Raw genomic sequence first — 26,899 nt, forward strand, 5'->3', positions numbered from 1 at the left:
CAGCCCCGTCAGCTATCAGCTGTCAGTGATTCCACACCAGGACTGAAGGCTTCCAGGTGAAAGTGTAGCTGTCTAACAGAAGAACCTGTGTGTCCTGACAGCAGGTGGATGATCCTCCCCACAAGAGGAACATGTGACAGCGTGGAGGAACAGTCACTTCACAGAGATAACTAAGGTTACAGTGAAATCAGACAGTTTCTAAGATCCATCCAGAGCAGTCCGGCTGCAGTATTAGAAGATGTGAGACACGGCGCTGTACAAGCTTTGATCATATTGATCGACACTGTTGCTCAAGGGAGGAGGGTTCATATCACCTCTAAACAAACAGAACACCAGCTGAGTCAGCTGTTTGCTTCTGCCCCTGGTTGGACTTGTGACTCTCAGGTGCCATTGTGTTACCAGTCCGTCTGTGTCACACTGCTCCGGTCTCAGAGGAAAGAAAACATGTTCCTGTTTGTTGCCTTTTTAGGTTTATCGTTGTCTGCAGCCGTTGTTCTGACAGGGCCCGTTGCAGACTCCTCGTACGTTGCTGCCGTGTACGAGCACAATGTGATCCTGAACCCGAACCCTCATGTCCCCCTGTCGCGCCCCGAGGCCCTCCAACACATGCAGAAAAACCTGGACATCTATGAGGAGCAGGCTGCCCGGGCCGCTCAGCAGGTACCGTCAGAACAGTAAGAGACTCAACAAGTGTTTAATTTTTCAGTCAAAGGAACTGTTGGTTATTGTTATTAAGAGATGGTGCTGTTTAAAATGTTAAAGTGTCCTATAACTGTGATGAATCCAGAACAGAGGTCTCAAGTCCCAGTTTGACCCCCAACATCAGGTCTGACCAGCCTCTCCCAGTGAGATCAGAGATGTGGCCAGTTCAGTCTGTTATCATTCTGGAAGTGTCTCATATCAGATGAGACTTCATGTTGTCACTCTCAAACATGCCATCAGTAGTTTGCTCTCAGTCAGGTGATCACAGGTGGTTTTATGCTCTCACTACTTCTATTGTCACAGAGTTCTGGACTACAGTAGAGTCATGAACCTGTCTCGTCTCTACACTCTGCTGTCATGTTCCCTCGGTCAGGGTGTCCAGATCCTGGTGTTTCCAGAAGATGGTATTTATGGTTTCAACTTCACCCGATCGTCCATCTCCAGCTACCTAGAAACCGTTCCTGACCCCCAGCAGGAGAGCTGGAACCCCTGCACAGAGCCGGACACACACAACAACACTGAGGTGTAAAATCATACTTGTGGATTTAATTTTGGTGTTGATTAACATCCAGACATGACACAACTTCCAGAGCATCCAATCAAGCAGCACCCGTCTGAATACACATCAGATTCTTGTGCGGTTGTGTTTCACAGGTTCTCCAGAGGTTGAGCTGTATGGCCCGTCGTCACAACCTCTACCTGGTGGCCAACATGGCTGACCTGCAGCCCTGCCCTCTGAGGACCAACCCGTCCTCCTCCTGCCCCCCTGACGGACGCTGGCAGTTCAACACCAACGTGGTGTTCAGGTGAGGCGTGGACCTTGGAATACTTGAGCCAAGTGCACCAGTTAGCGCACCATCGTCTTCATGTGTGAAGTGTTCACGGTCTCTTCTCCCTCACAGGTCGGATGGCCTGCTGGTGGCCCGCTACCATAAACAAAACCTCTACTGGCCTGAAGTGGCCTTTGACTCGCCGTCACAACCTGAGATCATCACGTTCGATACACCTTTTGCTGGAAGGTTTGGCACAATGATCTGCTTCGACATCCTGTTCCATGAGCCCACGATTACCCTGGTGGAGCAGGTAGATCAGCAGCCACTCAAATTTAGTACCCAAAATGTGACTACGTTCCTGTTTGGTCTTATTGTTTCTGGGTCCTTTTTAGGGCGTGCGTCAGTTCATCTACCCCACAGCTTGGGTCAATATGCTCCCTCTAATGGATTCAGTGCAGTTCCAGCGGGCGTTCAGCTTGGGTGCCAATGTCAGCCTGCTAGCAGCCAACCTACGTCATGATCAGAGGAAAATGACAGGAAGTGGTATCTACTCCCCTTTGTCTGCCACCTACCACCACGCACAGAGAGGAGACCCGGAGGAGGGCCGACTGCTGGTGGCCAGGGTGCCAGTCTTAGACCCACTGTGGTTGAATCAGAGCGTGGCCTCGGAGGAGGGCGTAGTCAGGGAGGACTCCACCTCTTCTACAGCTACAGACTCTGAAGCCTGTCAGCAAGAGAGCTGTTCTACTACTCCTCCTTCAGATAGTGCGTCTTCAGTCCCTCCCTCCTCCACCACCTTCATCTCATCCATGATGTATGATCCGTATACGTTTGTCCTCTTAAACGAGACGGAGGGGGAAGTGAAGGTGTGCAATGGGACATTTTGCTGCTCCCTGCAGTACCATCGTTCACCTCAGAGCAGCAGTGAAGAGCTCTACGCATTGGGAGTCTTTGCAGGAACACACACAGTGTTTGGACGCTTCGCCCTGCAGGTATGAATGAGAAGAAGGTTGAACATTTAAAACTGTTTAATAAAACTCATGTCATGTTTATATTTCTCTTTCAGGTGTGTGCACTGGTCCGCTGTGCAGGGTCGGACAACGCTTCCTGTGGACAGGAAGTTGAAGAGGCTGAGACTAAGATGGACTTCCTGTTGGAGGCGACGTTTGGGACCAAATATGTGTATCCATCAGTTCTGGCTAGTAAGCTGGTCCTGGAGCAGCCAGAACACCTGGAAACATCTGCAACTGGCAGAGTGAGCATGAAACACTCCAACATGACTGGTGGGCTGGTTACTGCCGCCCTGTCTGGACGGATGTATCACCTGGACAGTCAGTGAAGTAGTTTGGAAAACGTGTGTGTCAGTTACACACTTGACTTCTGTAATGTGCACAGTGAAATAAAGAACTTTTGTGACGGTTGTGCAAGAATTCTGAATATTTTCTAACCAATATAGTATAAGTGTGTGTGTCCAGCCTGAGCTTTGTGTGCAGCAGCCAACAGCCGGCCCCAAATGTCTCTACACTCCAAACTGATATCAGAGAACGAGCTGTTACTCCACCTCACATCTCCTGAGTCTCGGCCTCAAAGCTTCATTTAAACACAGCGCAGAGACGACAGCAGACAAGCTCACACGTGACAGGAAATACAGCTCTGCTGATGTACAGACCTTTGATGCCACTCTCATTAATATAACTGCTTCTAATCGAGAATATGACTGATAAAAAGTTAAACTGGCACTGGAGGAGAGACGAGCAGAGAAAATAAGGAGAAACCACAACGAATAGTTGAAACCGAGGATACTTCAGGAACAGGCTCAACAGGCTCCCCTTGCGTTTGCACACTGATCACCTGAACACAGTTTTCTCATCGAAGATCTACTTTGCACTTCCAACAACAGGAGTTTCTGGAAGAGAAAAGTTCTGCAGGAGTTTAGAAAGCCGCAGGGTTCAGTCAGCAGCTGCTGAGTGCTGACATGTCAGTCAAGCCCATGACACCTGACGTCACCCCACAGATGTAAGAAGACATTTGTGCAATATCTGAATTTCTGCAGCTGTTAGTATGTTTAAGAAAAACACCATTTGATATTTTTACAAACAGCCATGCCACTGACGTTATCATTTATTATTATTATTAGTAGTAGTAGTAGTAGTAGTAGTATTGTTATTATTATTATTATCATCAGCTGTTATTGTTATCTGTTAAACATTAATGTAGTCAGTGCACATTAATATTTACGGAAAACTGCAGAATTCCTTTGAAACTATTAAGAGTGAGATGAGACACGTGACCAGGTGGTGGCAGGATTTAAAAACTTTATATGTTAAGATTTTATACAACAAAATAAATAAATGAACTGAATAAAATCCATAAGTTCTATTAAACACTCCTTGACTTCCTCTCCTGCTGAAGGTTTACATGTTGTTTGGGGGGAATCCCACATTGTTAAAGTGCTTCCGGGTTGTATTCCCACTGTTTCCGGTCTTGTGTTTTCAAAATAAAAGTTTTGTTTATGTCTACTTGCCAGGTTGCTGTGGAGGAGCAGCTGGTTCTGACCCGCCTGTGACCGCCCAGCACACGAGGCTTTGAACATGTAAAACGTGATCTGACTCCAGTATCCAGATTTAAACCTGAGTCAGCAGTTCGCCTCCGCCCTCTGGACCTTTGACCGCTCAGGTTCGGTGTTGTAACACAACACTCGTGTCTCTCTGGGAAGACACTATGTTTCTGCGCGTTGTCATCTTCGTGAGTTTCTGTTTAACCTCGGCTGTTGTCCGAACTGAGCCTGCAGACTCCTCGTATGTCGCTGCTGTGTACGAGCACAACGTGATCCTGAACCCGGAGCCTCGGGTCCCCCTGTCCCGCCCCGCCGCCCTGACACACCTGCAGAGGAACCTGGATGTGTACGAGGAGCAGGCGGGCCGGGCCGCTCAGCAGGTGTGTTCTGGACAACAGGCGGTCCCGAAGTTCTGTTCAGTCAAAGACACAGTTCTGCTGATGACTCACTTCATTATGCAGTCATGTTGATTGATTATTAATGTCTGACGTCACAGTGTGCAGGGGGACTAGGGTGTCTCAGGAGGACAATTCAAACTGTCTCATTATTACATCATTGTTTATGTTTAAGTCAAACTGTAAGATCTCAGGTGTCATCTGCTGTAAATGACTGAATAATTATCAGTCACCTGGATAATAATCAGAGACCTCAACACCTGAGAGTCTTTCGGTCAGTGGCACAAGTTACACCTCAGAGTTTGGATGGTGGTTGTGTTGATGAGTCAGAGTCATCAGGTTGGTTGTAGTTCTGTGTAGGATCACTTAGAGAAATACTGAGAATGTCGAGGATTAAACGACTACATCAGAATAATGAACCTGTCTCGTCTCTACACTCTGCTGTCATGTTCCCTCGGTCAGGGTGTCCAGATCCTGGTGTTTCCAGAAGATGGTCTCCAAGGTTTCAACTTCACCCGATCGTCCATCTCCGGCTACCTAGAAACCGTTCCTGACCCCCAGCAGGAGAGCTGGAACCCCTGCACAGAGCCGGACACACACAACAACACTGAGGTGCCCGATCAGTGCTGACACCACTGGGCTGCCCACAGCTCCCATCAGCACCAGTCTTTGAATCTGAATCGGATTCTTGTGCGGTTGTGTTTCACAGGTTCTCCAGAGGTTGAGCTGTATGGCCCGTCGTCACAACCTCTACCTGGTGGCCAACATGGCTGACCTGCAGCCCTGCCCTCTGAGGACCAACCCGTCCTCCTCCTGCCCCCCTGACGGACGCTGGCAGTTCAACACCAACGTGGTGTTCAGGTGAAGTGTAGTCAGACCTTTAAAACTGGAGTTGTGTAGTCGTAGTCTTGCAGGTGCACCAGTGCATCATTTCTACTCCATGTGAACTGCTCAGTCTCTTCTTCCTCACAGGTCCGATGGCCTGCTGGTGGCCCGCTACCACAAGTACAACCTCTACTTTGAGGACGCCTTTGACACGCCACCAAAACCTGAGATCATCACGTTTGATACACCTTTTGCTGGAAGGTTTGGCCTCATCACCTGCTTCGACATCCTGTTCCATGAGCCCACAGTCACCCTGGTGAAGCAGGTAGATCAGCAGCCACTCAAATGTATAACCCATTCTTTGGTTTGGTGTCTTTCTGTAACATCCACCTCTCTGGACCCTTTTCAGGGTGTGCGTCAGCTGATCTACCCCACAGCTTGGATGAACCAGCTCCCTCTACTGGACACAATCCAGTTCCAGCGGGCGTTCAGCTTGGGTGCCAACATCACCCTGCTAGCAGCCAACATTCGTAACGACCGTCTGATCATGACAGGAAGTGGTATCTACTCCCCTTTGTCTGCCACCTACCACCACGCACAGAGAGGAGACCCGGAGGAGGGCCGACTGCTGGTGGCCAGGGTGCCAGTCTTAGACCCACTGTGGCTGAATCAGAGCGTGGCCTCGGAGGAGGGCGTAGTCAGGGAGGACTCCACCTCTTCTACAGCTACAGACTCTGAATACTGTCACAAAGACAGCTGCACTGATTCTCCTCCCTCCTCCACCACCTTCATCTCATCCATGATGTATGATCCGTATACATTTGTCCTCTTAAACGAGACGGAGGGGGAAGTGAAGGTGTGCAATGGGACATTTTGCTGCTCCCTGCAGTACCATCGTTCACCTCAGAGCAGCAGTGAAGAGCTCTACGCATTGGGAGTCTTTGCAGGAACACACACAGTGAACGGACGCTATGCCCTGCAGGTATGAATGAGGAGTTTGAGCATTTAAAACTGTTTAATAAAACTCATGTCATGTTTATATTTCTCTTTCAGGTGTGTGCACTGGTCCACTGTGCAGGGTCGGACAGCGCTTCCTGTGGACAGGAAGTTGAAGAGGCTGAGACTAAGATGGACTTCCTGTTGGAGGCGACGTTTGGGACCAAATATGTGTATCCATCAGTTCTGGCTAGTAAGCTGGTCCTGGAGCAGCCAGAACACCTGGAAACATCTGCAACCGGCAGAGTGAGCATGAAACACTCCAACATGACTGGTGGGCTGGTTACTGCCGCCCTGTATGGACGGATGTATCACCTGGACAGTCAGTGAAGTAGTTTGTCAAATTCATTTTAAAGGACGAGGTGGAAAAAAAAAATCAAACAAATGATAATAAATAAATCAAAAACAAATATCTTTATTCATTCATTAGTTAATCTTTAAAAACATTGCACCATGTAGCGTTCATCCTCTGCCTGAAAGTTTTTTGTTCCTAAAAAGGCATTTTTCATTTATTTATTTATTTATTTTTCCCCTCACACACACACACACACACACACACACACACACACACAGTGTCTGCCACTTTCCCTCGTCTCCAGTACAGTACATAGACATTGAGTAATTACAGCTTCTCAAGTTTAAAGTTCCTCAGGTTGCTCGTTCGGCTATTGTCAGTCATCTCAGCTGTGGACCAAACATACAGTAAATGGTTCTTACATCCTCCTGCTGTCACAATCAGCTCCCAAGGATTCAGTTTCCACTCAGAATAAATTCATAGGATTCAATAATGACTTCCTCTCCTAGGAAAAGTGGTTCGAGGACAAAGCATTACCAATCTGACAGCCGTCAGTGTCTTCCATGATAAGTTGAAGAACTCTGAAAAAAAACTAAAGAGTACAGAAGGAAAAACAGTAATCATCAGTAATCATGTCCTGGTCCCATAAGATTGTCCCTCTATTTCTACTTGAGACAATCCTGCTAGAAAAAGAAAAACAATCCTCTGAGCTTTCCTCCAGTTGATGCTCTTCTATTAATATTTGAAAGAAAAACTGCGAAAAAGCTTAAAACCACTCCAGAAAGGACCAGCAAAGAGTATAGGCTTAATTTAAAAAGAGAAACATCACTTTATATTTAAAAAGACACTGGCCATGTTACTGACCATACAGTGATACTGTCTGAGAGAAATGTAGTGTGTATTCACCTTATTCTGTTTTCTACAACATCATCTCCACCCCATGAGTATGCAGCTTGAGGAAACCAACATCTGGTTTACAGCAAGGGTTATTTTTAGATTTAAAGAGCTTTACCTAAAAATAATCAGCACACTGGCTCTATTTTCTCCCTCTCTGCTTGCCTTGTCAGTGGTCTATTAAGGCTCCTGAGTGGCTGGCTAGCCTGCCAGTATTGTGGGGCTCTGTCCAATAGCAGGAAAGTCGTCAGTATGTCTCTGAGTCTGAGTCATTCAGTTCATCGTCCCCAGAGACGGAGGACAGCGGGCGCTCTGGCCTGCAGTAGGAGGCGTGGTCAGGCCTCAGAGGAGGTGGGGTGTCAAAGGCCACGCCTTTGGAGATGTGGTTGTTGGTGGGGTGGTGGTTGATGACAGTCTGGGTGAGAGAAAGTGCAGGGAGAGCTGCTATGGTGACCATGGGGGAGGTGGGCATCATGGAGTTGAGGATGAGCGCCAGGCAGTCGGCCACATCTCGGTTGGGAGCGCAGGACAGAGCTGGAGTGTAACCTACATACAAGGAAGGAGCAACAGAGGTCACGATTCCCTTTAGAGGTACATCTGAACAGTGAGAAGAGTGTTAGAGCGGTGAGATGAAGGCTGACCGTTCTCGTCCACTGCTAACACACTGGCTCCTTTCCCCAGCAGCTCCTGGACAACCACTGTCAATCCCTTTCTTGCTGCTACGTGCAGAGGCCTGCAGGAGGGTGGAGGGAGACATAATGTTAAAATAAATCTGGTCTGAATTTCTTAGATTACCCCGCTGCACTGCAGAGTGTCTGCCTGCACCCCTGGGAACACTACATACGTCTGGAGAGCAGCATTGGTGCAGTTGATGAGGTTTCTGTCGCTGGTCTTCTCCAGAATCAACAAGGCACTCGTCTCATGAGCCTGAGAAGGACAAAGTGAGGTGCAGTGAAATATTGAAAAGTATAATCATGCATGTATAGCACAAAATAATTAGTACAGTTGACCAAGTATAACCACTACTATTGCTAACCAACTTAGAAGCAGCACATGTAACCCTTTTCTTCATGTTATCATTCTGATATTTAACCATCTGAATATTTTGTTGTGAGCTGCAGTTTTAGAGATATTGGATTGATAAATGGAAGCAAACAGCAGTCGTGGTGCTCAAAGCACAAAAAAATACATTTTCTCACCAGCAAGGTTTCTTTTTAGAAATCGTGACCCAGTTACTCAAGATAATCCACAGGTTATGCTGTGAGCAGTTTCACGTTGAAACTCCACCGGCCAACTGTATCATAGCACAGACAGAAGCTGCATCTGCTCATGGAAGAGGGGCTAGCTAATCTAGCTAACATGGCAGCTCAGTTTAGGAGGACGACTTTAATGTTTACATCCTGTGTCATGTCATGTCAAGTCATGATGCCAAAAGAAAACTGTTCTAACTTCACACTGCTCACAACAAGGTCTGTGGATTATCTTGAGAAACTGGGTCTGGATTTTTGGGGAGATATTGTTGCTGAGTTGTTTTGTGTATATATTATATATACAGTGAGGATGCAGACAAGAAGGAGAATATGCATTTGTAATTTGGGGTGAACTGTCCCTTTAATACCCATAATTCACCATGACCAGTGAAGGAAATAGCATTTCCTGTCTCTGTGAACTGTTACCTTGCTGCACGCCAGATGTAACGCAGTGTTCCTGTGTGCGTCCTGTAGTGTCAAGTCTGCTTTAGCACTGCTCACCAACACCTCTGCAACACGAGATGATCACATGTCAGAGAGTCATCAGAGCCTTGTACTCATGCTGTGTGTCAGAGCGTGTACTGACCCACAGTATTGGTCTGTCCGTTTAGAGCTGCCATCATCAGTGGTGTCCTGCGCAAGTGTGTGTCGACCACGTTGGCCTGGGCTCCGTGGCTCAGCAGAAGGGAGACGCACTCCACGTGGTCGGAAAAGGCTGCAGCATGCAGGGGGGTCCTGCACCGACACAGACACACTTAATGACAGATTGTGCTCAACTAGACAGCTTTCATATAAACATGATGTCATTTAGGTCTCACCTGCCCTTGGAGTCAGTGGCGTTGACAATGGTTGTGCCCAGAGAGTCAATTAACATCTCAGCCACTCCCTCGTTATCGTTCATACTGAAACACACAACACACACCATATAACCTCAGTTCTGGGTCTTCATACAAATATTCACTGGTACAGAGAGACAGATGATCTTACACAGCACAGTGCAGTGGACTGAAAGAGTTGCCCTTAATCTTCTTGAACACCTCCTGGTCCAACAACACCTCCACACATGCATCATATCCTAAGGAAAGATAAGGAGGAACAGATGAAGATTCTACTTTGCTGAGGCTTCATAGAGAACAGACACGTCTGTCTGTGTCATAGTGGGTTCCAGTACCATTGTAGCAGGCCCAGTGCAGTGGTGTGTAGCCCTGGTTGTCAGTGAGGTGTGTTTGAGCATGTGAAGTGGTGGTGGCGGCCTGCAGCAGAGCACCCAGGGCGCCCATACGACCGCAGGCAGATGCTAGATGTAGAGGGGAGCGGCCCCGGATGTCTCTGACACACACACTGGCCCCCCGCTGGAGGAGGGCCTCCACACACTCCTCCTGCCCTGTCACCGCCTGCGTGAACAATTAGAAAGTGAAAAGCATTACAGACGATAGATAAATACATTATGTTTGACGAACATAAATATAGTTGTAGAGTTAGTAGATGTGTGTGAATGCCTCACCCCTCGATGTAGAGCCGTCCTGCCCCAGCGGTCCTGATTCTCTACACTGGCTCCTTGGCCGAGGAGAGAGTACACACACTCTGTGTGTCCGTTCAGCACCGCCAACATCAGCGGAGTCCTGCAGACCGTATAAATTAAGTGTTTGTCATATTTCCATTTTTAATTCAAATCAATCTTGTTTAAGTAATCTTCTTAAACAGAAGAGTAGCATAATAATCTTAATGTAAACCTCTAGCTGCAGCCATTTTGTCTATGTAAACACACACTTACTGTCCACTGATGTCTTGTGCATCTACATTAATGTGTTGGTTGTTGTTGCTCATGAGCAGGCGCAGGCACTCTGGGTGGCCATTCATAGCTGTGGCAGACAAACGCACACACATGCTAGGACAGGACTTATTTTTCTGTAGCAAATACATCGTTCCATTTTAATAATCAATAAATGTTGCTCATGTGAAATGAAGGTGTGATGTATTGTTTCTGTGTTTGTACAACTGTGTGCATGCTTACCTGCAGCATGTATGGCTGTCTTTTTGTGTGTGTAGTCCCGGGTCATGGGGGAGGAACCATGGTGCAGCAGCAGGGAGACACACTCCTGATGACCCCTGGAGCAGGCCAGGCTGAGGGGGGTCCTGCCCTCTGGGCTGCAAACGTCCACGTCCAGCAGGGACGACAGGAGAACCTCTAGAGCTCCACAGTGTCCGTGGTAAGCCTAAATCAATGGAAAGGACACACCAACAGACACACTTCATTTATGTCTTATGGTAATAGATGTGGCAGACACAGTGAGAGCCACACCCACACACACACACACACACACACACACACACACACACAGATCCTGAGCTCACCGCGAGGTGGAGTGGACTGACGGGGGCCTGGCTCTCAGAGTCACTCAGCGTGTCTGTTGCCGATGTCTCCATCAACTGAAATAAACAGATGGTTCATAAATATCTAATTTCAATTTCAGGTTCGTACACACACCAGCCACTTCCACACACTTGTTGCACAGACACGGTCACACAGCTCAATGACATCCAAATTTATTTATGACAGTAAGAAGCAATTTGACTGTAAAAGATTTTTGTTGCATGCAACATTGACCTGCACTTTGTTATCTAAGCAAAAACAAGACAAAGTTTCTCTTCAGCTTCATCTGCCCACCAGATGACCTAACCACCAGCAGAGGGCGCTACCTGAAAAGAATCAATGTGAAGGCTCATTGTGTAACAGTGGAAGATGGAAATGTCTTTCTTACCACATCAAGAGGCGTCTCACTTGCCATCTGAAAACAACACAGACAAAGACCGTTTATAATACCATGACAAGTGAACTTGTGTACTGTAACTTCCCTACAATTCTGAAACATTTTAGCATATGGAAGAGATCAGATTTAATTTGCATGATGTTTTGGATTTTCTGACTCTCTCTGTAAGACATGCAACATATTTTCACTCTGTGCGGCAGCTGTACTCACCAGTTCCAGGCAGAGTGTGCGTCCGTAAGCTGAAGCATAGTGCACTGCACTGTAACCTTGCTTGTCTCTCACTGCTGGATCAGCATCGTTCCTCAACAGGTACTCCACACACCTGAGAGAGACAAAAGACAAAAAGCTGTAGTCGGGGCGCCGCATAGCTCAGTCGGTAGCGCGCAACCCATGTGCCGAAGGCTCTGCAGCGGACCCGGGTTCGACTCCCGGCCCGGGTCCCTTTGCTGCATGTCACTCCCCATCTCTTACCCTGCTTCCTGTCCAAACTCTTCAGCTACTCTGTCAATAAAGTCGAAAAAGGCCAAAAAAATACTTTAAAAAAAAAAAAAAAGCTGTAGTCTAACGCTGAGGATTCTTTGATGCTTTATAAACTGTATTAACTAAACGCAGAGCAGAACTTACTTCCCATCAGTATCCGCTGCAGCAGCGTAGTGCAGAGAGCTGCAGCCTCTCTGGTCCAGCTCATTGATGCTCGCTCCAGAGCCCACCAGAGCAAACACACACTGGTAGTTACAGTTGGCTGATGCATAGTGTAGTGGAGTCCTGGGATGGTCAGAGAGTCAAATCAGTTATTACTTATCCAAGGCACAACTTCATAATCTCCTTCTGGTCCCAAAGTGTTGCAAAAGACTAGCTCTGTCTTCATATCCATTTTTTTTATATTCCTAGCATTCCCATGACTTAAATTGATACTTAGCTCACCTGCCAAAGTTGTCTTTCCTGTTGAAGTCTGCTCCGATGTTTAACAGCAAGTTCAGACACTCCAAGTTCCTGGTTGGACAGACAGCTTAACAGTGACATTTTTGTTGACAAGTATGAGGTTACGCACACACGCACACACGCACACTTTGTTTGTGATTAAAAAAAAAACAGCTAATTACTTCAGACTGAAAATGTACTTAATAGACAGAAAAATAAAACAATAGTGTGAGTGATGTCGGATGAGAGGCTGAGAAATGAGACTGTAAGGCCTTTAGCAGGAACGATGACTCACCCTCCAGCTGCAGCAGCATGAAGACAGGTCCTTCCAAAGTCATCAGGGGTGTCTATGTCAAACCCTGTGCAAATATGCAATCAGCACCCATTAGGATGTCAACTAGGTGATTCGAATCGCAAGAATAGAGTCAGCATGTATGTACCTGAGGACAGCAGCTTCCTGCAGCAATCTGAGAAGCCGCTGAGAGCTGCCAGGTGTAGGGGGAACATCCCGTGAATTCCTCTCCTAAAATGATGGGAGGCCGAGAAGGCAAGTCATCACAGGACATGGAGGGAAAGATGTGACAGATAACAGGAAGAAACAAAAAAAGGTTGAAAGATTGTTTTCTTGAGTTTAAACATCTCCAGTCATCAGATGATTTGTGCTTCTCAGAGCAAAAGCACAGAATATATTCAGTGAGAAGAAAAGACAGGTGGTAAAATGTCAATTGTCACTAACTTGGCGGTGTTGGCTCCGTGTTTGATGAGTGCTGTGATGATGAGTTCATGGCCACAACGAGCAGCGATGTGAAGGGCAGTATTTCTGCTCTTGTCCTCACAATCAATCTCAGCTCCTATTCACATATAAATCAAGTATATTCATTAGAGCTGCAATGTTTAGTTGATGAGTCAATCCAAAATAAAAACTACTAACCATTTTGATAGTTGATTAATCATTTTCAGAAACATGTCAAACATATTCTGGTTGCAGCTTCTTAAATGTGAGGATTTGCTCCTTTGCTTTGTCATTTATGATAGTAAATAAAGAGTCTTTGTGTTTTGGACTGTTGCTTAGACAGTAGAAGCAATATGAAGACAACACTTTGGGCTCTAGGACATTGTGATGACCGTTTACTACATTTTCTTTTAACATTCTACAAACTAATCGGTTCATTGATTATTTCTAATCATAAAAATACTCAGTAGCTCAATTGATGATGAAAAAAGTTAGTTGCCACCCTGATTTCCATTAAAACCCTAAAAAAAACACACACGCATTTACATTCCCTGCCAGAACACACAGACTCATTTGCATTCAGACAGAAGGCAGACGGCACACTGTGCAGACTCTTACCATTTTGAATGAGGGCCTGCGAGCAGGAGAACCTTCCATGAGTAGCTGCCATGTGGAGGGGAGTCTTACTGTCCTTACTCTGGATGGATGGAGGGAGAGAAAGTGGAGGCTAATGATTCTGATACTGCTGTAGAGTATTTGTGTTGCAGTTTATGTTAATGGTGAGTCTAATACTGCAGTGTTAGACAGCTCAGAATGAGCAGAAGCTATCTTACACCCCTTTGTGGACCACATGCACACCCACACACATATTCCCCAAGCAGCTTGCAGCCTCAGGGAGCCATCCCCTCCCCCTCCATCTTCCATATGGCCCAGCATCTTGACGCTGTGAGGACCTAATATCAGTTTCCATCACTGCTACCAACGTGTTAACAACACTGTTGTGTCAACTTCATACTTGATTCTGGGCAGCACACACATTTCATGAGCTGAGGACACTCATGACAGGTGATGTATACTGCTTCAGTTCTATCAATATAATACTGTTTTCAGCTGAATTTGTGTATCTGCTTATAGACACACCTGCATGTTGATGTGAGCTCCGTGGGCTAACAGCAGCTCCTGGCACAGCGCCCCCTGACGTGAGGAGGAAGCAAAGTGCAGGGCAGAAAAACCCCTCTCGTTCACCTGAAGCAAGGTACAAAATAACACAATTAAAGACAAGAAATTGTCAAGAATATGCTATCTCGAATAAAGAGATGCACACCCACAAACCTGGTTGACATTTGCCCCTGCCTCAATGAGCTCACTGACAACCACATCCTGTCCGTTGTAGCAGGCCAAGTGGAGAGGAGTGTTGCCATAGGCGTTCACCTCATTGACCTTTGCAAGTAGAAAAGACATATGTTTATGTATGGCATGTTTGTCAGGCTTTTTTGCATTTTATTGACTTGGGAATATTTTACATAGATTGAGGTAGGTCAAAGAGGTCATGGCACATTAAATACACTGCCAGCACATGCATATGTGTGTGTGTGTGTGTGTGTGTGTGTGTGTGTGTGTGTGTGTGTGTGTGTGTGTGTGTGTGTGTGTGTACTGACGTGGACCCCGAGGCTCAGCAGGTAGTGCACTGTGCTGCTCATGCCACTGGAGGCAGCTGCATGAAGCGGGGTGTAGGCTTTCTTGTCCTTACAATCAACTTCTGCTCCACTGGCCACTAGTAACTTTACCACCTCTAGGTGACCTGAAAGAGATGAGGGACAGGAAGAAATTAGTCCAGATCAACAAATTTAGCCATCACAGAAAGCTTGTATGACTAGGGAAAGACAGAGGCTTCACAGAGTCTGATAAAAAAGTGTGTTTGCATTAGAGCCAGACATTATAACTCACCCATGTAAGCTCCCCAGTGGATGGCTCTCCTGTCCTTCTTGTCAAATGCATTAATGTTGGCTCCTCTGGACAGCAGCAACTTCACCATCTGTCACACAAAGGCAAATTAGCTGGATGCTGACGTGTCTATGTGCGTGCCTGAAAGAAACCAACCTCAACATGTCCACTGAAGGCAGCATGGTGCAGGGCTGTGCGTCCTGCCCGGTCAGACACGTTGACATTGCTGAGCAGTGGGACCAAAGCCTCGGCACAGCGTACCGCCTTGTTGCTAGCCGCAACGTGGAGCGGAGTCTGCCAATTCTTGTCCCTGGCGTTGACATCGGCGCTGTGCTTCAGCAGCACTGCCACTGCATCCTAGATAGAGAATGAGAATGGGTCAGAGTGTGCAGAGAGAGGGTCTATTTGTAATAAGCCTCAGTGTTCTAACAAAGTATGCGAGAGTGTGTGCAGGTGGCTGTGAGTGGGTGCTTATAAAAGTCTACACTATTCTTATGGGGCTTCAATGCCGACAATAGCACCAAGAGCGAGAAAAAACACGAGGGGCTATGTTAGTGTGGGCACGTTGCCCAGGCCCAAGCAGAATAGGTAGAGATTAGAAAGGTTTATCCAACACCAACACACTGCGGTGGTTTTATAATTTTACCCCTTTAAGGTCAGAATGTACAAATAAAAAAAAAAAAGATGTTTTATCTGGTATGTGTGCTGCTGCACCAACTCTGAAATGAAAGAAATTTGTTATCTCCAGTGGGAAAGTCCCATTAATAGGACTGAATGTGTCTATCAAACAGGGTTATAGGAAGATGTGATCATCTAATTGTGAGAAATAGTGCATTTCATTGTTTTGGACAAAGAAGAGCATAGTCTTGTTTTCACGGAGGGGCTGACCACAGAACACATTAGCAGCAGTGTGTTTGTGTAATGTGTTACCTCACTACAGGAGGCGACAGCTCGATGAAGAGGAGTCAACCACTTGTTGTCTTTGGCATTAACTCTGGCTCCTAAGATGAGAAGAGAGAAAGATGGAAGAGAACTGTCAACAATGGAAACCTGTGAAAATGTCTCATCATTGAATGATATATTAAATGTCTTTTACCCAAGAAGCAGAGTAAGTAAGAGTAACAAAAGAAAAAACTCAGTGTTTAAAAGGCTTTTTTACGTGACTTATGGGAAAAGGGTGTTGTGAGCCAACAGTGCCTGGAAGATATAAAACTCCCATGATCCTCTTTGGCACAGCTTGGGGGTTAAAATAGCCCTAAAGCTGCACCTGTTGCTTGCTCTTCATGTTATTGAGAAACAGTGATCTCACACACACACACACACACACACAGACTTGTGTTGCGACAGGTTTGGCCCCACCTACTGACGTGCTCAGCTTAGTTCACAGAAAGTCAAGCTGCCATCGACCTCATCAGATGATTGATAAATCATCAGTAGTGACCGCGAGAGTGTCACAGTCACTGAGCAGCATGTAAACTAATGAGGGACCAATGAGCAACATATCTGTAGGTGAGGGAGCTCAAACTGTAGTTGTAAAGTGCCCTGTTTTTGTGTTTATTAGTTGTTCCCACCTGACTGGTGAAACATTTGATTTTTTTTTTTTTTATTTGAACATATGGGTTTAGTTTAGTACATTCCCCCAGCAAAGGCGTAGCAGTTATACAAGACTTGATATTGTACTGTTTAATTTTAAGGACATGAAAATATAAATGACTGTCATTAAGGCAATGGTCTGCTGATCTTTACAAATCAAGATTTAGATTGTCACAGCCTAACAGTGGCACGTTCATCAGGGCTGGAAAAAGAAAATAAGGTCATGGTTCAATTTGATTCTCAATTTTTAATCCAAATGAATATGAAAGAGTAGTCTGTGTTACAGGTGATGGTTTAACAGATAAATCTTTGTTTTTGTGGTGCCTGCAGAGATGCCCTGTTAGTCGTGCTGCCAGTGGAAGAATATGGTACACGCACACAGCAGAGCTTGCAAACTGTGGCTTTTTTGTCGATGAATGTTGTCAACATAACTCACTGGAAATCCAAAATACTTCCACACCGGCGACTTGACACCATTGAAAGAGGAAGGGGTTCAAGTTCTGTCGATGGGTCTCCAGTTGCCATTATTGTAAGAGTGGTGTAGCTCCTTTTTAGTAGTAGGGAGGAGCGTGAGGTGTGTGTGTAAGGTGCGTAAGGTGTGAGTGGGCGAGCGAGAGTGAGGGAGTGTGTATAGGTGTGGACAGTAAATAAATGGGAGAGAAAGGATTTAAAATCAAAATCAAGACACCCTTAATTGTGGGATTGAAGAGGATGGGCTAAGCTCTCAGGAGACAAAGAAAGTGTAAATGAACCTAATCTTGGTAAGTTTCCTCTGTATTATGACACAAATCTTATGTTTCTTTAAAACAAAACAACACATTTAGGAGAGCTCATACTGAACAAACACACAAATGAAAAACAGGACCAGATGGCTGCTAACAGCCAATGTGGCCGGATGAGTAAGCTCTTCAGGAGAACTGATACTGTTGATATTTGTGTGAAAGTGAAACTGAATGGATGGCAGAATAGATTGAAAGATTAAAGGCTGGGTTGTGGTTTTACCTGAGAGGATGAGCAGTTCGATGATCTCAGCGTCTCCCAGATAGGCTGCAGCGTGTAGCGGTGTCCGCTTCTCATTGTCCTGACGAGAAAACACAAAAATTTAAGCATGTGCGTTCTTTCTGTTTTTCATACACACATGGGCCTTCAGATGCATGGTCACAGAAATCATGATAGAGTGACACACCCCAAAAAAAATCTATAGACATTACACAGCTACAGACCACAAGAAACATGACAATAGAACTACAAGCAGAATACATGTTTCATGTATTCACTTGCATTCTCCACTTTCCTCCATCACTTTACACACACCCTGCTGCTGCACCCCCACCTCTCGCTCTTTCAGTGCAGGAGACAGCAATCAACAGAGTGGGGCTATAAACAAATGTCATGTGACTGCAGTAGGCCAGGGCCAGAGTTGCTGACTCCAGCGTGATGACCCCAGCATTATGGGTCCACGGAAAGACAGGCACCGAAGGAAAAACAAAGAGTGTGACGACGTTAACTGAGGAAATAGGCTATATTAGGAGAGGGAAAGTGACGGGAGGTGTGAAAAATGACAGATCAGGTGATGGTAATGTTTCCTGCCGTGGTTGACAACTATGTAAGACTGGGAAGCTGCCAGAAGGCACTCTCAGTCAGTTATGCAATCGATAGGAACCTAGATCAATCATAACCTGCTTGCTAACTGCTTCTCCCCTTGGCATTTTCTTGCATGGCACGGTGTATGTGCAAAGCTACAGTGTCAGGCATGATCACAATACTAAAATATACAGTATATTAGGAGAAGAGTGTGACTTACCTGAATGTTGACATCCTCTTTCTTGAATATGAGAGAGCGAACTTCATCTGGGTCCACGTTGAAGATGGCTCTTAAAAGAGACGGCTGCAGAGATCACAAAAAGAAAAATAGATGAAGAAATGCTGATCTACACTATTACCTACTCAATTTGCAAGGCAGTAATTTTCTATGCTGACAACTGTGTTATCATGGAGAGTTATGAGAGCTACAGAGGGGAGAGTCTCACACACAGACACTATAATCCTGAGCTGGGGGAGAGCCATGCCTGTATATCACCAATTTGTTTACAACAGAAGCAGCTGCATCAGACATCACATAAACACACGCATGAATGCACACACCATTCCATAAATGTGTGACTGTGTGAGGTTAAAGCTATGCTGTCATGCCACGTGGTGCAGGGCCAGCTGATAAGAATGTAAATAGTGTGGAAAAGATAAGGGGAAATGAGGAAGAAAGACTAGGTAAGCCATGTATGCTGAAGCATTTCCATTGTTTATTTGGACAATTTAAACCGGTGACACAAGGTGTTCTTAAGAAGAGATGACAAATTTCCTGAGAAGGAGGCTGCTGCAAAGGAATGAGATACAAAAACAAACTAACACACCTCTATGATACTGTCTATCACTCTGGTTTCATTTACTGTGTGTATGAATGTAAACGGCTGGTGTGAGCATAACAGCACGGTGCCTGATACTGACAGTGAGTCCATTCAAATCAAAGGTTAAGGGAAGTAACGCTATATTAAGCTCACAATTCAGTTCTTTATACTGGATTCAAAGTACTGTAGTCACGTCATGTTTTCATAATTATTTGGGGTTATCCATCCATCTATCCATTCATTCATCTTCTCCAATAGTACCTTAAACCTTGATGGTAAATATCAAAATGAAACCTGTGCATTTATATCAGAACATCTTTGGCCAACATTTAAATTTTTTCCCCTACATCATCTTATGGAGCACAAGAGCTTTTCAGTTTTACATGAAATCCTGCAAAACATTTATTTGATACATTTATTTCAATAGCTGATATTTGGTATTACAATATATATTGTTTACAACAAACAGCACATTCATGACTTGTTAGTTACAGTGATTGTGGATATAAATCACTTTTGTCACGCACAGGTCAGAGTGACAAAGTAGTTTTACACAACTCTAATCCATTTATTCGAGTACCTGATAATTCCAGCAAACTGTTTTCTTGTTTTAATATGTCTGGATAGGTAATTAGCATCAGGATTTTAAGCAGATTGAAGAGATATTAAATGTAAATTGTACTTTTCTTTGTGCAGCAACATTTTTGAAAATGCACTAACAAAGTAGACAAACGTAAGAACAATGACATCATGACGATGAATTAGGAGGTTTGAAGAGCCCCTATAAATCACAGTATGTTCAATCTATTCAGTACTTAGTCCCCTAATATCATTTTGCAACATGCACACCTCAGCTTTACCCCCAGCAAGGGCTGCCAAGTTGTACCATTCAGTACTACGCATGTACTATGATGTGCATCTACTCCGTAGTCTCTGTTTTCCCCATCCCTCTCTCATTCCGTCCCAACTAAAAATAAGTCAGGTTGTCAGGCATGTAGGCGTCTGTCCCGTGCCTATTACACTGATGACCACGACAACTATGTCAGAGATCTGAGAAGGTAGACACAGACTACGAGCACAAACCCTGTCATCAGAGCTGGCCTTTTCCCCATCTCCTTGTTCACTTCAAAGAGCAGCTTTCACAGGATGAAAAGTCATACTACCATGTTTCAATGGTGGGCTTGCCCTTTATTACAGCCAACAAAGGCCCAGGCTTTGCCGATAATCTATACAAATCAGCAGCCACCTCATATGGCAGGGCTATATTGGTGATTATATTGGTGCTATATTTAGCCAGTGCATTGTATTGTCATGCAATAAGACATAACTATGCACTTCAACCAAAACTTCAGGCCAGGTATGAGTGAACCGGTCTGTTTAAAGCCCTGGTGGCTGCTGTCATTCACATAAAATAACGCTGCTGATTCACACTTAGCTAGCTTGATTCAATGAATGACGAACCAAACAGAAGGACCCGTCTCACCTTGTCCTCCTGAGCAGCAGCCCTTCGAGAGGCATGATGGGATCTGCGGTCTGGAGATGATTTGGGCCGAGGAGGTGGGGGCGAAGAAGACGGCTCATCCTCCTCCACCTCCTCAAGCACCACGATACACACACGGCTAGCCCGCTCTGACCGCATCAGGAACACTCACGCACACCAACACAATCACACATACACTCTCCCACACACACACATAAATACACTGTGTTCCCTCTTACATACGGGCACGAATAAGGAGCACAAAGGTCAGCAGTAAATCCCATACACCGAGTGGTTTCCTCGTAAACAAACACTGCACGTCTTCATGTCAGATCCAATGTGAAATCCAGTCTGTCCTCTATCTGTCAGTGTTGCTTTGCAGCATGTCTCCTCTCCTCCTCTCTCCTCTCACTAACCCACTCTCACACTCTCTGTGTGCAGCAGTAGCGGAGACAGCAGGGAATTCCTCTGCGTAATGGTGGCGGTAAGCGGCATGCGGCAGAATGAGCTTGGGCTGCCTAGCAGCACACAGGAAGCTACATATCCTCACTGCTGTGCTGCAGCCAGGAACACACACACACACACACACACACACACACACACAGACCCTGTGATTAGCGTGGACCGGGGCCGTAGCAGCCAGTGTATGAGTGGGCATGCGTCGCTCGTTTCAGGCAGACTGCTGAAGCCAGCTCTTTCAAGAGGAGAGACAGTGAGGGAGAGGAGGGGGAGGGGGGGACAGGGGGAGAGAGGGAGAGAGAAAGTGAAAAGAAAGGGGAGGAGAACAACGATGAAAGGAGAGAGAGCAAATAATTGTAGGCAGGTACCTACTGTGGAGCACTAGAAAACACAAAGAAAGCTGAGCATGAATGGAGCAAAGGACAAAGCGATGGAGCGAAGGACACCAATGGGTGCAAACTGGTTACAGAAAGTTAACTAAGAAACAAAGTGAATCAAAATAAAGAATGCAGAGAAACTCAGATAGAGAGTGATAGAGAGAGAGAGAAGAGAGAAACACTGAATTATAGGACACTTTGTGCCGTATTTTAATGCCTAATTGTTTTCAGGTAACTTTCTGTATAGTTCAGACCATCGGAGACACGTGAGTTCACTTATGTTTAAAAACAAAAGCGTAAGTGGCATGGTGATGCTACAGTGGAGAATGATGGTGCAGCACTATTGATTCTTTACTGAAAGCCCAGTATCCAGTGCCATGTTGTTTGTTGAGAGCTTCAGCTCTGTCCTGAATGTTTACTTCTGTTTGCAGGGTGATTTTATTAACCAGGTTTTCTGCTTCTCATTGTAATCCATTCAACAAAGCGCTGATGTTTGGTATTGAACATTTATAACTAATAGTGTGAAGGCTTCCTGAAATGATATTACATGGCCAAGCTTGAGAAAAAAAGCTGTAATGGTGAAAACAAAACCATGTGCACTGCACTACAGTGTTGCACTAAACAGGGCTTCAGTAGCCTCCGCTGTCATAAAGTTGGTGCTAAAATAGACATTGCCATTCCTTCTAAATGTGAGAGAATAAAAGAAAATGAATACCAGACTTGTGTGTTTGTGTGTGTTCCACTATCCCTTTTGGTGTATCGGTGGCATAGCTTCAGAAGTCCCCATCTCCTCATTATAAAACTGGAACAAACTGGCTTTGCCAGAGAATGTGAGGGTAGCTAACAAGACCAGTCTGTGCGTGCATGTCTGTGTGTGTGTCTCGGTCTCCTTCATATTCAACGCAGATCCTAAATAGAGCAATCTTGCCAAGCCACACAACCCCATTAACTGCAAGGAAGGGATGTGGGGAGGGAGGGCGAATGAGGAGAGGTTCAGTTGGATGGAGCTTCTCTGCAGTCCTAAATTTTGAGTATAATGGACTTACCATTTATAAACTTAATATGAAACACAGCTTAACAAGCGTTCTGCTCCTACAGCAAATGAGTTGATGTTACAGATTTGCTCCAAAGACACAAATAAAGAATGATGTTTGGGAAGCGAAGTACATAAACAAACAACCAATGTTTTGTCTATCCCATTTGCTAGAAGTGGAATCCTCTCAGGAGTGTAGCCCAGAGATGTTTACAGAGCAGATCTGTTGTCATTTCTCAAACAGAAATTAGTCTCTCTGTGAACTGTGTGTATTCATGAGTTTAAAGATGTAAGCACGACTCAAAAGCATAGTCAAACATGTGGAATAGGCAGGTAAACACATTAAGTACAGAGTGATCAGAATGAAGTTCAGATGAGAATACAAGCAACAACAACTGAAAGAAAAATTAGTTGCGTTAGACACATATGCTTCCAAAAGGCAGGCACAGCTCAAAGGCCTGCTGTATTTCTGCTGAGCTGGTGCTCTTACAGCAACGGGACCAGCGCAGAAGGTGAATCTGATCTCACTGCAACACCATGAGGACGCAGGCCTGAAAAAAAATCCAACACAACCTACAAGCTTTACTCCATGAGAGACTCAACGTGCCAGTGGGACATGTGTAAGTGAAAGTATGTAGCTTGCACCGACCGCTGCTCTGACCCTGCCACAGGATGCACTTTGTGTAATGTAATCCCAGTCCAGACACACAAAGGCTGGCGCATGTGGGTCCAAGTGTTGGGACACTCACACAGACAGCGGTAGAGCCTGACTGATATACGGGTCAGTGGATATTGGCCTGTCACAGATATCTGTATCAGCGTACATGGTGTCTGATATGTGCTGATTTTTTTATATGTTATAATTATTAAATTCCCAGTGAAGTGTACAGTTTCAGTGTTCCAAATTCATTTTGGACAATGAGGTTTATTGGTAAACTGTAAAACACCTTTCCTGCATTACATTTGAAAGTTTCTGAGAACCACTACTAAAGGATCATTGCAAAAAATGTGTACTAAATGTGTTTGTCTGTATTCTGAGCATATTAGAATATCAGGCAACATATAAATATCAAAATGTGTTTACTCCCCAGTGTTGGGAACAGAAAACAACAGAAAGTTTAATGCACCAGATTAAACCCCGATATAAAACTGACATTGATGTTCATACCAGATTGTGATAAACAAGCTTTAGGCCCTACTTTTCATTCAGTTTGAGTCACATCTCAATGATGTACTTATTATGCTGTGTACTGGGACACTGACTCAAGTCATCTAGCTGAGCTTCAGTCATGATGCCTCATTAAATAGATAAGCCTGACAGTTCAGACCTCAGGCAGTTGCTCTGTAAGTATACTGTACACATTTTACTGACGCACAAACAAGATGCTTCATGGTGCTTCGAGGCTCCTTGACTACCAGCTTTTTACAGCATGTTGCTGATTAAGCATCATGAGCAGGTCTGAGAAGCTCTGTGCAAGTCAACACAGACACAAAACTATACACTCTCTCGTATGCATGACCTTCTGTTTGGCTGAATGTTTTCTCTTATATGCATCAACCATCTCTCTCTTCATAGCTAGGTTATGACGCTCTGCATGCACTACAGCTGATGGATGCCCCCTACAGGACAAACAGGAACCACTGCCAAAAGTGACACTCAGCCCTGTCCCCAGTCCTGCCTGAGTGGGACTATTTTTGTCCAGTTGTCTGTCAGCCAGCACTATAGAGAACAATGGAGAATAGAGAGGGGGATCTAATCACACACACAAACTTCCGTTAGTTGCGTTCGTGCCGGCTGCCCGGAAGACTGGTCAGACCAGGACAGGCCACAGAGCTGCACAATCATTGACCTACTTTGACTGAAGTTCAGATCTGAACCAAAATCCACAGTTACAAAACTCTCCATCATAATAACAAATTAGACAATATTGATAGGATTTAGAAGTACTTATCAGCTATAATAACTTCAACAAACTTTTTCTTAATCATTATTTTACTTATTATATTGAGGAGATAAATACTGTAGTCTGTAGTAAGTAGTTTTAAATTAGAGACTGACTGATGACATTTTTATACCGATTACAAGTAGCCAAGGAGACCAATAACTGATATCTGGAACAGATAAACATCTGTAGTGATTAAAACCTCTGTGTCAAACTTTAGAATAGCCAGTGACGGAAAATAATTAAATGCAATTTACTCTCTTTACTACAATACAATTCTGAGGCATTTGTGCTACTTTTGAGTATTTTAGTTTTTTTCTACTTTGTAATTCTAATGCCATCACACTACATTTTGGAATTTTACTACACTACATATTAGTACTTACTTTGTAGATACAGATTATTAAGTATTTAAAGGCTAGTAGTTGTGACGGGAAACAATCCAGGCAGCAATAAGAAAAAAACAAAAACCACTGATTTCTATAATTGGAAAACTGCTGAATATTAAATCCCATGATGAGTTTATCCTCACTTTAAGTCAGAAGATTTGTACTCCTGGCAATTACAAAACAATTTCACTGAATTTACAATGGCCTAAAAAGGCAAAGAGAATGCAAATATCATGTATCTTTTTAAAAGCTGTATTCACTAGCCAATATATTATTAATACAATATACAATTTACTCACTTCTGCCTGATAATTAAATTATTAATAATTTAAATATAATAATTTCTCTCTACCTATCAAGCAGAGTTAGATTTACTTCACTCACCACCTGTTATTAGACGTCACAATGCAGCAGGTGGTGGTGGCTCTGAAGTGTTCAGCTGTGGTCATGAATTAGAGACTTTCCAAAAACTTAAATCAGTTATTAACAGTGCTGGGAACCGAAGGCGGCGACTGTCTGTTGAGTTCAGGGTGCAAGAGTGACATTTTATGTCCACAGGCCAAATGGCTAGGGGTATGAGCTTTTCCGGCCACTTAAACGATTACCGTTGTTTTTTTGTAGAGCCTGGAGGGTATGTGAGTTCTGCATCCATTTCAAGCATCTATGCATGGGATATGTTGTAATCATTGATTTCCCGATGAAGTTTACTGCCTCAGTGTACTGGTGCTGTTTTAGACTGTATTTTGCCTCTATTACACATCCTTGTCTTCAAGTTGTTGATAACCACACTGTAAAAAATGTGTGTATCTTGGTCAATTAAGATTAAGATTTGAACATTCAGTAGCTGTATGGCCAGTGGACAATAAAGTCACTATTGCACTCTGATTTTAAGACACATGTCACTGTGATTATCTACACTTGACAAAGTGGGCCAAAAACAACATGAAGAGCCTAATTCCACTTTTCACTTACTGGTTCATGTGTCCACTACAGTTCCCTCGGTATCGCTGCCATTAATTCCCAGCCATGTTTGTTACACTTGATTTAAGCGTGTGGAAAGTGTCCAACTCATGCGCACAGCTGGAGACTTTAGGGCCAGCACCACCTGCTATTTTAGTCTGACAGCCCCTCTTATCTCCAGCAACAGGTGACTGCCCACAGCTGCCCCGGAGCAGGGCTGAAATCAACAGCTGACAAAACACACTCCATGGGCTCAACATCGGCTCGCAGTCAGGCACTTAGCTTAATTCGGAAACATGCAATCCAATTCGAGACAATATATCGAACCAACTTTACAGTGATTCTCTTACAATGGCCGGTTGCATAATGCTGGTCTCGCATGAGTTCAAGCTGCTAACACTAGCAGGGAGTTAGCCACCCTGTTGATCTCGTAGCTATCCAGCTGTGTTCACCGGTCCATCACCACCACAACAAGAAGCAACAAGCACCAACAATCAAAAACACCCACGGACACTGACAGACCGCCGTGTAAGCATCCATTTGACATGAAACGGGGCGTTTAAACTAAGCCAAGTTAACGTAAAGCAACAGGTGACATTACGTTAGCCCTCGCATTAACTTGTTTACATTTAACTAGTCACCGTTAGCTAGTTAGCTACCATGTACGTTGACTCAACGTAAAACGATATCAAGCACAAGCATCAGACATTAACTTAAGCATCAGACATTTATTTTTTAAAACTTCCAGGTCCAGACAGGAGAAAGTAGACATGGATTTGAACTCGTTGCTGATTAACTGTTTGTGAAGCTGAGCTATCACTGCAAAGGGTAGTCGGTGTTAATGCTGCTGACTGAGACAGCACACTGGTGGCACCTAGCAACGCGTTAACTTTACGTTAACCTACATGTTAGCTAGCTAGCGTTAGCATCAGACAGACAGCGTCGACGTTACCTGGTCTTGTATCTTCAACACGGCCATATTCCCCGTGTAGCACTGAGCAGCAGCCACAAACTCGCCCGGGAGTTACTGTAAATGAACCGGGGTGGAGGGTGGAGGGGGGCGGGGGACAGGCTCTCCGGAGCGGAGTCAAACGGTGCCGCTCCCCCCTCTCTTCCTTCCTGCCGTGGATAAAGTCACCGCACCGTCACGGGACAGATGACAGCCCGGGAAACTTTGAGGAGCCGCACGAGCGCAGCAGCACAC

General features: G+C 44.9%; 4 protein-coding genes across 6 annotated transcripts in view; 3 read left to right on the forward strand and 1 right to left on the reverse strand.

Moving 5' to 3' along the window:
* The window catches only part of snx13 (sorting nexin 13), a 31,267-nt gene extending 24,348 nt beyond the window's left edge, over positions 1–6,919 (forward strand). Inside the window, exon 25 of the mRNA XM_037090445.1 lies at positions 6,786–6,919. Coding sequence (XP_036946340.1) covers positions 6,786–6,866 — 81 coding nt within the window. The 3' untranslated portion in view covers positions 6,867–6,919. The remainder of the gene's footprint in view (positions 1–6,785) is intronic.
* Positions 189–2,905, forward strand: LOC119014975 (biotinidase-like). Of its 2 annotated transcripts, XM_037090468.1 has the most exons (7): positions 189–384; positions 470–660; positions 1,076–1,225; positions 1,357–1,508; positions 1,605–1,785; positions 1,868–2,467; positions 2,542–2,905. In XM_037090468.1, the coding sequence occupies exons 2-7, from the start codon at positions 607–609 to the stop codon at positions 2,812–2,814; spliced, it is 1,410 nt and encodes a 469-aa protein (XP_036946363.1). In that variant the 5' UTR covers positions 189–384; positions 470–606; the 3' UTR covers positions 2,815–2,905. The 2 variants fall into 2 exon arrangements, with proteins under 2 accessions (XP_036946363.1, XP_036946354.1); XM_037090459.1 differs by lacking the exon at positions 189–384 and having other exon boundaries at positions 391–660.
* LOC119014987 (biotinidase-like) lies at positions 3,801–6,658 on the forward strand. The gene is made up of 6 exons (XM_037090477.1): positions 3,801–4,412; positions 4,890–5,039; positions 5,137–5,288; positions 5,400–5,577; positions 5,662–6,234; positions 6,306–6,658. Exons 1-6 carry the CDS (start codon positions 4,197–4,199, stop codon positions 6,576–6,578), a joined length of 1,542 nt encoding a protein of 513 aa, XP_036946372.1. The 5' UTR covers positions 3,801–4,196; the 3' UTR covers positions 6,579–6,658.
* LOC119014953 (serine/threonine-protein phosphatase 6 regulatory ankyrin repeat subunit A) lies at positions 6,644–26,884 on the reverse strand. Of its 2 annotated transcripts, none has more exons than XM_037090426.1 (29): positions 26,648–26,884; positions 18,454–18,537; positions 17,652–17,730; positions 15,987–16,057; positions 15,213–15,413; positions 15,060–15,147; positions 14,771–14,913; positions 14,445–14,552; positions 14,253–14,357; positions 13,731–13,809; positions 13,116–13,230; positions 12,820–12,902; positions 12,675–12,738; positions 12,383–12,451; positions 12,083–12,223; positions 11,669–11,780; positions 11,450–11,476; positions 11,043–11,117; positions 10,702–10,903; positions 10,462–10,549; positions 10,192–10,309; positions 9,859–10,081; positions 9,675–9,762; positions 9,506–9,589; positions 9,274–9,422; positions 9,114–9,196; positions 8,282–8,364; positions 8,079–8,170; positions 6,644–7,983 (listed from the first exon to the last, which is right to left on the reverse strand). In XM_037090426.1, exons 1-29 carry the CDS (start codon positions 26,672–26,674, stop codon positions 7,685–7,687), a joined length of 3,180 nt encoding a protein of 1,059 aa, XP_036946321.1. In that variant the 5' UTR covers positions 26,675–26,884; the 3' UTR covers positions 6,644–7,684. The 2 variants fall into 2 exon arrangements, with proteins under 2 accessions (XP_036946321.1, XP_036946311.1); XM_037090416.1 differs by lacking the exon at positions 26,648–26,884 and adding an exon at positions 20,538–20,693 and having other exon boundaries at positions 7,685–7,983.
* Positions 26,885–26,899: the final 15 nt, after the last annotated feature.

This window comes from Acanthopagrus latus, chromosome 3 (assembly GCF_904848185.1).
Source record: "Acanthopagrus latus isolate v.2019 chromosome 3, fAcaLat1.1, whole genome shotgun sequence".
Taxonomy (NCBI): Eukaryota; Metazoa; Chordata; class Actinopteri; order Spariformes; family Sparidae; genus Acanthopagrus; species Acanthopagrus latus.